The sequence below is a fragment of the Strix aluco genome, chromosome 7, assembly GCF_031877795.1.
Source record: "Strix aluco isolate bStrAlu1 chromosome 7, bStrAlu1.hap1, whole genome shotgun sequence".
NCBI lineage: Eukaryota > Metazoa > Chordata > Aves > Strigiformes > Strigidae > Strix > Strix aluco.
In genome coordinates this window covers 30410711-30424802 of record NC_133937.1, presented here as the reverse complement: position 1 = coordinate 30424802, position 14092 = coordinate 30410711, and the positions used below count along the sequence as shown (strand labels likewise).

General features: G+C 41.5%; 1 protein-coding gene across 13 annotated transcripts in view; it reads right to left on the bottom strand.

Annotated features, from left to right (window-relative positions):
• Positions 1–14092, bottom strand: part of RBM20 (RNA binding motif protein 20) — a 108184-nt gene continuing 94092 nt past the window's right edge. For 6 of the 13 annotated variants that reach the window (XM_074831246.1, XM_074831249.1, XM_074831251.1 and 3 more), the window contains exons 11-14: positions 12977–13646; positions 10447–10566; positions 9580–9701; positions 1–4054 (exon numbers count right to left, since the gene is read on the bottom strand). In XM_074831246.1, coding sequence (XP_074687347.1) covers positions 3944–4054; positions 9580–9701; positions 10447–10566; positions 12977–13646 — 1023 coding nt within the window. In that variant the 3' untranslated portion in view covers positions 1–3943. The remainder of the gene's footprint in view (positions 4055–9579; positions 9702–10446; positions 10567–12976; positions 13647–14092) is intronic. The other 7 variants (XR_012624026.1, XR_012624025.1, XR_012624024.1 and 4 more) reach the window with 7 other exon arrangements.

Here is a 14092-nt window from a genome sequence, read left to right as displayed (position 1 = left end):
TATGCTTTATAATTCTCTTTATTAAAATCTTTCTTTTTAAGAAACACAAATTGAAACACTTTGCAAGCAGTTACACAGATCAGTTAATATTGGTGACAGTTCCTACATATTTAAACAAGTACTAACAAATTCCAACTGTTTACAAGCCAAAACTTAAATTAACAAGATTATATAAGCTCAATAAATAGTACATCTGGTCCAGTTCAAGTATAATTCAACAAATCACAGCCTTAATCCTTAGAGAATAGAAAAACCCTGAATATAACCAGCCTAACACTAATCTAGTGTTAAAGCCAATATGAAACTTTGTCTAATCTTATGGGGCAAATGTTTAATTATTTAATTTTTTACTTCAGAGAAAGTAAGTTACAGATTGACATTAAAGTCTATTTGAGATCAATACAGATTTCACAAAGATGAAAAACATAGTTCCTATTAAAAAAGTGCAATCTTTGGTTGAGATGTGTTGAAACGGTTTGTATATATTAAGGAAGCTCCTTTTTAAATATCAATATTTGTTTGGCTAGACCTGAGCCTGCTTTGTGCTATATATATATATATATGTATTAACAAACAGCGTGGATTATAGTGATGATGAATTATGCCAACTAAAAAAAAGTCAAGATTTTAAATATAATAAACCAAAAGAAACAACGCATTTTTACAAAAGCTGAGAAAGGTAAGCAGTTGCCTACAGTGGCCTTCTTCCTCAGCAGAATAGGTAGTAGAGAGAAGTTGAGGAGTTGAGTGCCTGTCAGCATTGCATGATGGCCTGTTGGAGAGGGAAGGAGATTATCTCTGAGTTCTCAAAGTACATCAGGCTGAAAACTGATCATAGGGATCATTAGGAGCTAGTTGAGACTTGGGATTGCTTTTAACTGCTTTTAAATGTTGAGTTTTAGGGGGAGAAAGGACCTTCTCAGAAGGGGAATTGCCTGTCTGGCCATACCCATTATTTTGCAGATTGCTGTTGTGTCAGGACAGAGCCCAAAAGGACAGCGTGTCCAAACCACCTCTATAAATTTCTGGGTCTCATCACATCTGTGGGGCTGGGCACTGCATCTGCATCACTCACCTGAGTCATCTACCTACACTACACAGGGCAGAGATGCCATCTGGAGCCTCCTCCTTCCTCAGTGGCAAGCAGGGGCCTGTACCCATGACCCAGACAAGGTATCTGTAGCCAGGACAGTTCCTGGTGAGCCTCAGTCAAGACTTTTGGAGCACTGGATGGAGACCAAAACTTAAGCAATTGGAGACTGAAGGATACCAAGGCCCACTCTCTCAAGAAGGGATTTTGCGTGCTAATGCAATTGGCCAGGAAAAAAACGGAGGTTAAATATGAAAGCTGTGAACCTGGTTCAGAACCAGAGGAGGGGGAAAGTAGTTTGAATCATCTCCCGTAAATCCAAAAATAAGCCCCTGGGTAAACGCTCATTTTAATTATTCTTCTGCTGACAGTCAAAATCTTACGGTTACCTACTGCTTTCCTTGCCTGCCTGTATCCACCTGTTGTCTGTTTTCAGAAAGTTTGATTTAAAGCTCTTTGGCCTGGGAAAGCCTTTGTTGTGGATTTGTGCCGTGCCTATAATAAAGGCAGTGGACCTGTAGCTTCTACTGCAATACAAATAAAGAATAATAACAGTGATACTTTTCTCATTTGAGGTTACCTGGGGATAAAGTTGCTGGAGGCGTATGACTTTGATATAAAGTCAGCTATGTCTCACATCCAATTAAGCTTAACCACATGGTCTAACAAGCTCCCATTAGGCCAGTGAGAGCCCCAGTTTGATAGCAGGGTTAGCTTCAAAGATTTGATGCTTGCATTTATAGTGATTTCCTTCCCTTGTGCTCAGATTGTGCTGAAGGGCATGAAGGGAACTTCATATTCAGATGATACATGACCAGCTTGAGAGCTGTGCTTTAGAAGACAATTGCACAATCTTTACTGCTATTTTCGTAATCTTACAGCTTGCAATTCAAGCTCTTGCCCTAACAGTCCTGTGCTCAAATTTCACTGCAATGTTAAAAACAAACAGTCAAAGAAAAACCCAACCCTTGAAGGAAAAATACCTGGTTTGCAATATTATTATTTTTTTCTATAGGGAAAAACAAACAAACAAAAAAAACCAACCCTGTTTTAAATGACAGATGGACCTAAGTCTTAACATATTTCAAGTCTGGACAAAGGAGGATTTAGGCTGTAATGTTTTTCATTTCCCCTTGTCTTTTGGATAGGCCACATCTGAATCTGGGATGCAAAGAATCCCTCAACTTGTGAGAAGCAGGAATGCCAAATATGAAATCTGAACCCACCTCTGGTAAAAACGAGTGGAAAGCACAGGCCATGAAATGGAACAGGGCTTCAGGCAACAACACCAGGCACCTCTGAGACACACTGCCTGGCTACAGGGTACTTCAGAGAACGAGCATGACTGCTGGCACAAGACATAATGGAACGAATACGTTGGTGGAAGCAGTTTTGGCAATTTAGCCACTTTGCAATATTTTGTGACATCCATGTCATTCTTAGGGATGGCTAGAACCTGCCGGGAAACAATTTCCTCTGCACAACATCTAAACAGGACATCCAGCACCAGCAATTTTTACAGAACATACTGTGATGAATATTAGTCAGGCAAAGAATGGAAATACGTCTGCAAACCGCCATCTGTCTAGATTGCATGGGGCATTTTATAAAAGCATAACTCCGGGATCAATTCTGGCAACGGTCTGCATACGTATTCACTTTACTACACAAAGCCCTATTGAAATGAACCAGAAACTTGTACAGTGCATTTCAAAGGGACTTTGCAAAATACTAAGCAATAACTGTGCAGAAACAATAGCTCATAATAATGCCAGAGCTGCTGGTGCATCCTGTGTTCTCAGTGCAGCACTCTGTGAGCCATCAGTAGTTGTATTCGCCTTAAAAAATTCAGGGAAGTTAAATACAAAAACAGTATTAAAAGTCTGGCATCTTTCCATGAAAACCAGGAAAATTCAACATTGCCAAGCTGAGGAAAAGCAAGCTTTAAAGAAAAAGACCCCACAAGCGAGGAGCTTCCATAAAATGTCTAAAAGAGACATGGTCCGAACATGTGGCACTTTAAAAAACCTCTCAAGAGAGTTTCAAGTCTGTAAGACTCAAAGTTGGCACCCTTTAGAATTATCAAAAAGAAGAGTTTCAAACACAACGGTACCTGGAGAACATCCTGATCACACCATGGAAAATGCTGAAAACCAGAGCAGGTTAGCTGTCAGCACGTGTATTCGAACTGCTCTCGCTGTGCTGGGTTCAGGCTTTAAGGTCCCTGGGACAGACTGTGGCTCCCTCTGCATTTGTACAACACAGTCAGTGTACAGTCAGTGCTTAACAACACAAACATTTTATCATTTCACCAAGCTCTACGACACATGGAGGTGGATGCTGATGGGGCTTATATTATGCCATCTACTGACTAGTTTTAGCACAATGGCTTTAGATGTCCTATGCAATTCCTACTTCTCAGTGGGGCAATGAGTGAAATGGCTGAAGATATTTTAAGCAGCATTAAAGCCTATTTATAGTCACATCTCCTTTCCTTCCAGCGTCCACTGGAGGATGCTGAGTGCTTCTAAACACTTCGCCTGACCTGATGTGTCATATCAGAATTAAAACTTTAAGAATCCCTGAGAATTCTGATTTAATCTAGGAAACCACTCCCAGCATGCAGAGTGTGAGAAAGAATTGCTCCACTTCTTACAGATATGCCAGCATTGCTTCACCGTGGGAAACAGCGTTTCAGGCATTTTGGTTTTTAATGGCACTCTGGGTATAGATGCATGGAACATGCTCTTTATTTCCCCTCCTCTGTACAGTGCAAATTGACAGTTATATCATAGAAATAAAAAAAATAAAGTATCAGCAGTCACTCATTATCGCTTTTCCAGTTCATCCGCATCATAGTTTTTTCTTTGCAAAGTGAGGAACAATGCCAGTATCATCCTGAGACAGATGGCTGCCTTCTTCCTTCATTTTCAGGCTCTCTTCTGCAAGCTGGGATAGATACTTCTGCAATCATATCAAAAACAAAGCATTGTTACAAAACTGAAAATGTTCGACATGGGATGCTTTAGTCCTTTCAGAGCCCTCACACTCTCCCAGCATCTCAAAAGGGAAGAAAGGACATAGAAGCCCCATTTTGGTGAAAATTCAAGCCAGGAAATAGAGCCGTGTCAGGCAACATGGAGAAAACATGGAGAATACATGGAGAGCCTCAGAAGTTCAGTGATTTACTCTGTGCCACAAGGGAACTGGTGACAGAAAAAGGAGGACCACGACTCATCGGTCTGTGCAACTAGACCTCACCTTTTCTCCTTGCAAACTCTCTACTCCCATATGCTATAGGGCTCGAACTAACTCCACTGAGTCAACTGAATTATGCTAGTATAAGACTGGTGTGTCAGAAAATAGATGCGGTTTCTGAGTCACAATTTAAAGCATAGATATTACATTTTCAGCATGTCCAGTTCAGAGATAAACCTTCTGCACAAGAACATTGGTTTTAAGGGAATAATCAAATTCAGTAATAATTAACACAGTTTAGCAGTCTGGCTAGAGTATTTACATTTATTGTGTTTCTCTAAGATAAAGCCTTTCAGTGCTTTAAGTACTCAACGTGATCTGAAAACAGACATGGCCAGTGAGGCTTTCAGCCTTTTGGCAGTGCTCTTAGTTGGCAGAGCTGCAAACAAAATGGGTGATGAACTGGTGTGGGTCTGAAAATGCTCAAAGTATTTATTCAGAGTCAACAGACCTAGAAATGGATGGAAAGAAGCTTCTTCAGCAGCTAGTATGGAGACATATGGGAAATTCCCACATAATAATTACAAAATTATAGAATACCAGGTTGGAAGGGACCTCAAGGATCATCTGGTCCAACCTTTCTGGTCTAGACAAGATGGCCCAGCACTGTGTCCAGCTGAATCTTAAAAGCGTCCAATGTTGAGGAATCCACCACTTCCCTGGGGAGATTATTCCAGTGGGTGATTGTTCTCATTGTGAAAAATCTTCCTCTTGTGTCCAATCAGAATGTCCCCAGGAGTAACTTGCACCCATTACCCCTCATCTTTTCTATGTGACTCCTTGTAAAAAGGGAGTCTCCATCTTCTTTGTAGCCACCCTTTAAATACTGGAATACAGCGATAAGGCCTCCCCTAAGCCTTCTCAAGGCTGAAAAAACCCAATTCTCTCAGCCTTTCCTCATGGCAGGCTCCCAGTTCTCTGACCATCTTTGTGGCCCTCATCTGCACCCTCTCCAGCCTGTCCACATCTTTTTTGTATAGTGGGGACCAAAACTGAACACAGCATTCCAGGTGTAGTCTGACAAGTGCCGAGTAGAGTGGGATAACAACTTCTTTATCTCTGCTGGTGATGCCCTTGTTGATGCCACCCAGCATCCCGTTGGCTTTCTTTGCCGCTGCAGCACACTGTTCACTCACATTGAGCTTGTTGTCCACCAGGACCCCCAGGTCCCTCTACACAGAGCTGCTCCCCAGCCGGGTAGATCCCAGCCTGTGCTGCACTCCTGGATTATGTTTTCCCAGGGGCAAAACCTTACACTTGTCCTTGTTGAATTTCATAAGGTTCTTGTTAGCCCACTCTTCCAGCCTATGCAGATCTTCCTGCAGGGTGGCTCTCCCTTCTGAAATGTCCACTTCACCACTCAGTTTGGTATCATCAGCAAACTTCATCAGAGTACACTTGATCCCATCACCCAGATCACTTATGAAGATATTAAACAGCATTGGGCCCAATACCAATCCCTGGGGGACCCCACTTGTGACAGGTTGCCAGTTTGAAGAAGAGCTATTTACCACCACCCTCTGGGCGCGGCCTCTCAGCCAGTTCCCCACCCACCACGCTGACCACTTGTCTAGACAGTAACATATCAGTTTCTCTAAGAGGAGGCTGTGGAGAACTGTATTGAAAGCCTTGGAGAAATCCAGGTGGACAATGTCCACCGCTCGCCCCACATCAGCCGAGCAGGTTACTTAGTTGTAGAAGGTGATCGGTTTGTCAAGCATGGTTTGCCCTTGGTGAATCCGTGCTGGCTTTTCCCAATCGTGTGCTTCATTTGATTTGGGATGGCCCCCAGTAGGATTCGTTCTATAACTTTCCCAGGGATTGAAGTTAGACTGATGGGTCTATAATTTCCTGGATCCTCCTTTAAGCCCTCCTTGTAGATGGGGGTGACATTAGCCTTCTTCCAGTCTTCTGGGATGTCCCCCGATCTCCACCACTTCTCAAAGACTATGGAGAGCAGCCTCACAACAGTGTCAGCCAGATCTCTTAACACCCTTGGCTGTATAACGTCAGGGCCCATCAATTTGTAGGGGTCAAGCTCCCTTGTAATAATTTAGTAATGTAATAATGTAGTAAGAGATGTTCTTATTAATGACTTATACATACACCACATGCAAGAATAGCTGACCTACACATTATTAGGATCATAAACCTCTCTTTTCTAGCTGATTATTCATTCTGATTTGTTTTGAAAAGACCATCTCACATCACTGCAAAATTTTATGTACTTGCAGGATTCTCCCAGAGTACAGTTTACTCTTTGGCCTCCATGGGGAAGAGGTGAAATGAGAAATGGATGTAAAAAAACTAAGGACTGTCTTAGGACTGCCAGGTTGTCTCACATAAATACAAGTTTTGGATGTGAGAGGTACATCTCAAAGGGACTCAGATGTGGTAATGAATGAGCATACCTGTGACAAAATGACCACTGCACCCTTGTTACTCTGAATATAGAGATTTGGCTCTGAAAATTACACAACTCTCAGTCTTGATCCCTGGGTACAAAATTCCATGTGGCAGAAAGCCAGAGTAAATGTTACAGTAGTATTCAGAGATATAGGGTCCATAAAGGCTGGGAGAAGTGATCCGTACACTATGAACTGTAATAAATCACTAACGCTTGTCATTGGATCAGATAACCCATGCATATTTGTTTTTTAATGACTACTCACCAAAATAAGACTGACGTTTATCCACCACCTTTAGCTGACATTGTCAGCTATCATGAGTACCACAAACACCAGTTTTGAAGTTCACAGACCAGACATTCAGATTAATTTATAGAAAAATGACAGTCAAGGAAAAAATATTTCTTCATTTAAATACAAGTTTTGATGAATACTGCATAAAGCCAGTGGAAAACAGGATACAATGCTGCACTGAGTTGCCAAAGTAGCTTACACCAGATTAATCTGACAGCTTTTTGTGGTAGTGGTGGGAGGGATGGCCAAATGATGGATTTTTTGGACATGGAAAATGCAGTGGATCTGTAAATATAAATACCACCTGGGAAAATAATTTATTAAGCTGAAGAGAATGGAAAATTACAAAAAGTCTGCAAGGTTGACAAAGAAACGGGTGGATTTTTTTCAGTGATCGCTTTTCTTCAAGGGGCACCATACACAGATAAAGTTGACTATTTTACTTCAAGACAAAATCGTTATCATCTAAGCAAGGTTTTTGGAAGAAAACTTGTAAACAAACTTTAGTTTTGCATTCAAATCCAAACACTGGACATACATTTTGGATGTGGCTCCAAGGAGATCACATGAAAAACAACAAGTAGCAAATCAACTATAAAAGACTCATAATCATGAGACCATTTGGGACAATGTCTTTGTCATTGGACAATGGTATTTGTCTTGTAGGCAAGACAACAGAAAGACAGTGTGCAGCAGCAGCAGTCCCATAGCTTCACATACAGAAAAAGTTAAGAGTCCATAGTTCTTATGTTGGTGGATACACTCATTAAATTGCATCATCATAGAAAACTGACATTTTTTGCAGAGTGTGTAAATAAGCACTCTTGCAACTAAAAGGGTTCTAGTAATACAGAACAATTATTTAAAATCTGCTGAGTTTCCACCTGAGTGGGCAAAAGTTGGATGAGACATTTACTTCCTCTATTTAGTAAGATAAGAGGTACCGCTCACCAGAACAGTCTGTTTTCATTACCATATTTGACATATTTTAACAGCTTTTGTGGTCTTTGTTCTTTTATCTCAAGTCAGTGTTAGGTATCTACCACAGTACTCATGGGAAATGTCTTAATGGGGAGAAAAAGAGGGCTTTTTTTCACACTGACAGTTTTAGTTGGATCTTTTTTTCTATGACTTTAACAAAATAGCTTAGAAAATTAAAAAAAAATCCCTCTTCTTCTCATGGGACCAGCTCCCAGGAGCAGGGGCTGGAGTTGCAATCTTTGCATTAGCATGAGTTTCTTTGGGACAGACTCACATGGGATACACAGCCTGCACTGAGTGGTGCCACCTCTGGTGAATCCCTCTGGATTATTTTGTATGAAGCAAAAAAAGGCATGCAAACTGAGCACCTGTTTTTCAAGCTTACGCTTGGAGGATCCATTATTAGCAAGAATCGCAGCTCTGCAGGCACAGTCTTTGAAAGCCAGAGGTCTTCGTATGATTACAGCTACCTAACTTCAGGAAAGTCAAGAAGAAAATTCTCCCACACAAATTATGACTCTGAGTGTCACTAGAAAAGCCAACGCATACTAGCCAGCTAGGGAAAGATAGCTGTCACCTGAAGAGAAGCAGAGCTCCAGCACTTACTATGGGTAGAGCAAAGGAACAGAAAAAGAAGGAGCAGCTTTGCTTTGCTCTTTCATGATTTTTGCCAAGAGTACGCGAATGCCAACAAAGGTGTCTTCTGCACAGTGTACACACCCTGCACACAGGCAGGGACACAAGGAGGTGAGAGGCAAGGCTACCTCCTCTGAGGAGTCCTCAGCACAGGGCAGTTAATGCTCATCCTGTCATGGCTGATATTATCAACCATGCATCTGAGAAGTGATAAAGGCAGGGTCTTTTGAGTGAACTGCAAGCACCTGTGGTCCCTGTGTGATATTACCAAGTGCTGATATGCTTATGGTACATTTTTATAGACACCATACAAGTAATTCCATGTTTCTGCATAACCTTATAGAAATTATTCAACAGTGGTGTTCTGCGTGGCTGAACTGCTGTGCCGTTCTGTAGCACAGGGAGGTGATTTCAGCAGGTCACAGGAAATGCCTCGGAGAGCCTGTGTGTCACAAAGTACTGCGTGCTGAAACACGCTGCAGAAATTCAAGCTAATGCAAAAATATGTCTGGCAATATTATTAAACAAGTGGCATGTTTAAAGCTCCTGAAATTAAGAAGTAAGAAAGGCTGCTGCTGGGCTCACTCCCACTGATAAAAACATCCGAGACCCTCAAGAACAGAGAATTAAAGATCTGAGTTGCATGCTGTGCTGGTGACAAGGATCAAATGTAGCTAAGAAGATCAAATTATCACCTGGCCCCATCTTAGTTATGATTCAGAAGTTGATTTCAAGGATCTGGGAGTGAGAAATTAGTGTGCTAACATTTGGAACTACTGTAAAGTTTTATCTAAATGTCTGGTCATCCGAATTCTGTCCACAGAGTGAAAACTAATTTCTTGTAGCATCACCTATCTTACGCACAATCCACCCCATGAGCTAGCTGTTAACCAGCTTCAAGTGTGTTTTTACCTGAAGATTTTTGTAGTGAACAGTACTTCTGCAGTGACTTGTCTTTGCTGTCTCTTCATTTGTGTAGAAGAGTCCACAGAGCTTGCAGTAAAACCCAGTTCGAGGCACCACAAATTCCACACCTATTGAGAAACTCTGAATTACATTTAAATGTCAGTTGAAACCCTTCCCCTCCACAATAAACTTGTTTTCAAAGAAAAAAGTTGCTGGTTAGTTAAATGACATAGATAAGAAGACTGAATCCTGGATTCACTTCTCTTATTTCCCTAATTTTGCAATACTGAGCTGCAGTTTAAAGTCCTGTGCATTGCAAATACACCTTCTCTTAGATATTATACATATTTAAAAATGTACCTTCTTGTGCATAAATATTGACTGGAAACTTCACTGTGTAACCTCAAGGGCTAGAATAGCAATAGTGCTTATTAGCAGTAAATTCATGCTTAAGTTACACAGATTGTACTTCTTCCAGGTGTTTTACTCATGACCACTCATTTACACAGTAAAACTAGTATTTTTGCTTATACTGAAAGTATAATCAATACTTATGACAAAGACTTTAAAATTACTAAGTATTTTTAACATATTTTTCCCATATAGTCCAAGGGAACTTACTTCATCTCATCAGCAACATTAACAGCTATCTTTTGCTATTCATCTGAAATGAAATTAGGAATGATCTATAATCAAAAGCTCATTTCTTTCAACAGCTACCCCTCTGTCATATACTCTGTTCCTTCACTCTCCTCACATGTGTTCTGAAAAATAAATATAGCAAGTAGCCTTAAAGTGACATCTTGTTGTAAGCTCTAGGTATTGCAGTGGGCAGCACCGCAGGCCACGGGTGGCCTGGGTGTCTGAACGTACCCAGGGGAATGCTGAGTTCGGTAAAGACGTCCTCTTGTTCCCAGCCTGGCGGAGAGTGCCTTCTTTTAGGCTCTACCTCTGGGTATTCCAGAGATCTCATTTCCAGGTACCTAGAATTTGCTTAACAAATGAATACATGTATTGAATGAAAACAGTTTATTAGTTTAAAGAGATGTTTTTAAACTTCTTGGGAACATTTTCTGGGTGGATCTATAAATGAAGTAAAATCTGGAAAAAATGCTTTTCCATTCAAATCAGAGGCCTACTCTAGCAGCTTGTACAACACCGTGCAGTCACCCCTATTTCTCCCAGTAGACCATTTTTCTATTTCTAATGTCACATTCATTAGGTTTCTTTTCATATTTTAATCTCTAAATAGATCTATGACATTATACCTGCCTCTGGCACAAGCGTGGTCTGACTGCAGCTCTGTAACCACGCATGGTACCATATGACCAGTGATGGAGCTGGGCTAACACAGGGGCTGCTGAGAAAGGGGGGGCCAGCAGGACCTGCTGAGAGCAGATAACCAAACTGCATGGGCAGAGGGAACCTTCTTCTGGTAGGACCCCTGCAGCACCATTGTCCTCGTCTCCCTGGAGCCACTCTTCTCCCATCCCCAGCATTCCAAGGGATAGTTTCTGCTTTATGGCTCTTGGCCACCTGAAGATTTTGGTTCCTGGCCGGCAGGGATGGGACGGTTGGTCCCTGCTGACCAACGTGAATGGACACAGGCAGGAGATTCAAGGTGTGGAAAACAGTGGATTGATTTGCTGAGGCGGATAAAGCCAGTCAAAAAAACAGATGCCCTCCCTTCTCAACATGTGAATTGTTTTTATTTAAAAAAAGACAAATTTGTTATCACAGAGAAACAGAATTACAGATAAACTGGTCTGATTCCTATTCTTCAGCTCTTACATCAAAGAACTAGTTCCCTTACCCTGACAAAACTTCTATTGCATTGCAAATTTCACCTAGATAAGGGATATATTTTCCCGTAAAACAGATATATTTTTTCCCAAACCAAACCCTTCCTGCCTTTCAAGTCTGTAGTCCACAGATCTGCAATTTCTGGCTGTGAGAATGAATATTTCTTCATTATTTTAAATACATCTATTACATGATTTAAAAGAAAATAATATAAAATCCTGACTGTTTGGCTTTGCAGTTAACTTTAAGCCCATCCCAGGTTTCCAAATCTGCATCAGACATCCTGGAAAACCTGCAAGCCTCAGTTGGCTATTCTTAAGACACCCTGAGCCTTCGTGGCAACTTGAGTCCCACCTAAATTGATTTCTGGGCTTCTGAGCTGGCAGCTGCATTTGCGGAGAGCCTAGAGCCTTATACTGCAGATCCCAGATATCAAGTCCACGGCAGAAACCTGGGAAGCACAAGCTCCCCTGGAGCTTCCAGGCTCCCTGCTGGCAAGTTGGAAGCCGAGATGCTGAAAACACCCAAGTAACTATGCTCTTGGGATACCCAACTCTTCCGTCAGCTGGCTGCCCGTGAAGCGGGCAGCCCAGGGGAGCCAACCTTGCCATTCCCAGTCTCAGGGAGTTTGCATGGCAGTGTTATCTCCAAGTATGCAAAGCCTGGCAAGATGTCTTCAGGCCAAACAGGTAAGTATTGAAAAGAGTGAGTTTCAAATGTGTCCTGGAGAAAGAATTTCAAAATCAGACATTCACATTAAATGTTCCAGCATTCTCTGGTGGAAAATTGCACCCTCAAAAATCTTCCTGCACAAACCCTTCTCCATCACACGGACTCCGGTAGCAACAAAAAAGAGCATTTCTGGCCAACATGCTCTATGTTGTTTTCCTCTTCCCCTCATCATACACAGCCCATTCGCTCAAGTTTCATTTGAAAGTGTGACAAGGAACTGAACTCACTTTCAGACACTCAAGATCTTTTTTTTCCTGACAGCTAAAATATTAACAGACAGTTATGATTACATGTATTGGCATTATCTCACAGCATGTCCTACCAATTATATTAAAGGCAGCATGCGGTAGATAACAGGAGATGATAAGGCAAGTCCTGACAAAAGGCACGTATTTGCATGAACAGGGACTGAGAAATAGCAATCTCCGGATGATTTCCACGTTACTAACGCTTCAGTACAGTGTGTAAGAATACCCACCTTGTCCAGGCGCCAGCCAGACATTATAGATACTTTTCTGTTGACCTTCAGAGACTGTCATTCATTTCATTGACAATTCAAAATAAATTTAGCAGGGCACTGAAAGAGTTCAGTTAAACTCATATGAACCTTGACATGACAATTATAGCAGCTTATGCCTTTCAGAAAGCTTGCAAGCTGCTTATCATATTTCCTTTGCACTATTCAGCTAAGAGCCTCTAATGGTTTAGCTTGGCAAAAGGCACTGGGGTTCTTTTACTGAGCTGCTCCAAGGACAAGTCTTGATACTATTAGCAACATTTATTCTTGTTAGCCATAAATTTCAGTCTACTGTCAGAGAAAACATGCAAGGCTCTCTGTGGGTTGAAAAGAAAAAAAATCAGTAGTTACCCTTGGCCTCTGGACACTCTTGGCTTCCGTGTCTTGTTTCTTCACTAGCATTTTTAACAAGCATTTCCATAACTTCTCTGCTCTCAGTTCCTTGTGATCCCATCTGTTTGTAATCATCTATAAATGTATCAGGGAGCTGGAGAGTCTCTTCTTTCAGATGAACAGAAGGTATATGGTGATCTTCAGGCTCTGAACGAGTGTCAGAGCTCTTATCAATTTTTCCTTCCTTCTGCTGGGGATCCGACTCCTTAGCAGACTGGTCTTCTTGCAATTCCTCTGGCTTCTGCTCAGGGTCCAGATTTAGGCTTGATGCTTCAGTTACAGCATCATCATCATCATCCTCCTCCTCATCATCCTGACAGCCGCTAGAAGCTACACTGCCCTTTGCTGATCTGAAGTTTGTTTCTAAATCTTTATGGGCAAATTCGTCTTCACTCCTGGTTAAGTGGCTGTGATCGTTTTTCAGTTCTAACACGGTTGACATACAGGGACACATTTCTGAAGCAGTTTTATTTTTTTGATCAACTGGTACTATTTCTTCAAGCTCAGTTATATCAGGCTCCATAATTAAATCATCTTCTCCCACTTCATCTACTGTCACTAATTCCTCCATGTTAGCAGGATACCAGGTCTCACCTTCTATCTCACTTCCACTCTCCCAGTCTCGGTCCTGTCACAAAGATGTAAAACATGTGAGAAATCAGTGATTATAGATCATCACTGTTAAAAAGTGGGCTTTGAACATCAGTAACCAGGAAGAACTTTGATCTGGCCATGCCTAATCCCTCTTGTATTTTAGTTTCAAAGAACAATATGCCTTGGTGTTGTGATTTTGAACCTTATGCACAAGGACAAGCAATCTCTTTTTAGTTGTCACATAAACATCACTTTGTGGAGATTCTGTAACTGCCCTGGGGATAACAGTCTCTCCAGCCTCCTGCTTCTTACTTTTCTGTAAGCAGTAGAACAAGGCACAACCTGTTATACTTTATTATGAAACTAATGCCACTATGTGATCCCCAAGGAAATTAACCTTTCCCCTTCCTCTACCTCCATCCCAGGGTGGCAAGAAATAGGCAGCACAATGAGAATATACTGAACCCCAGTCTAGCCACT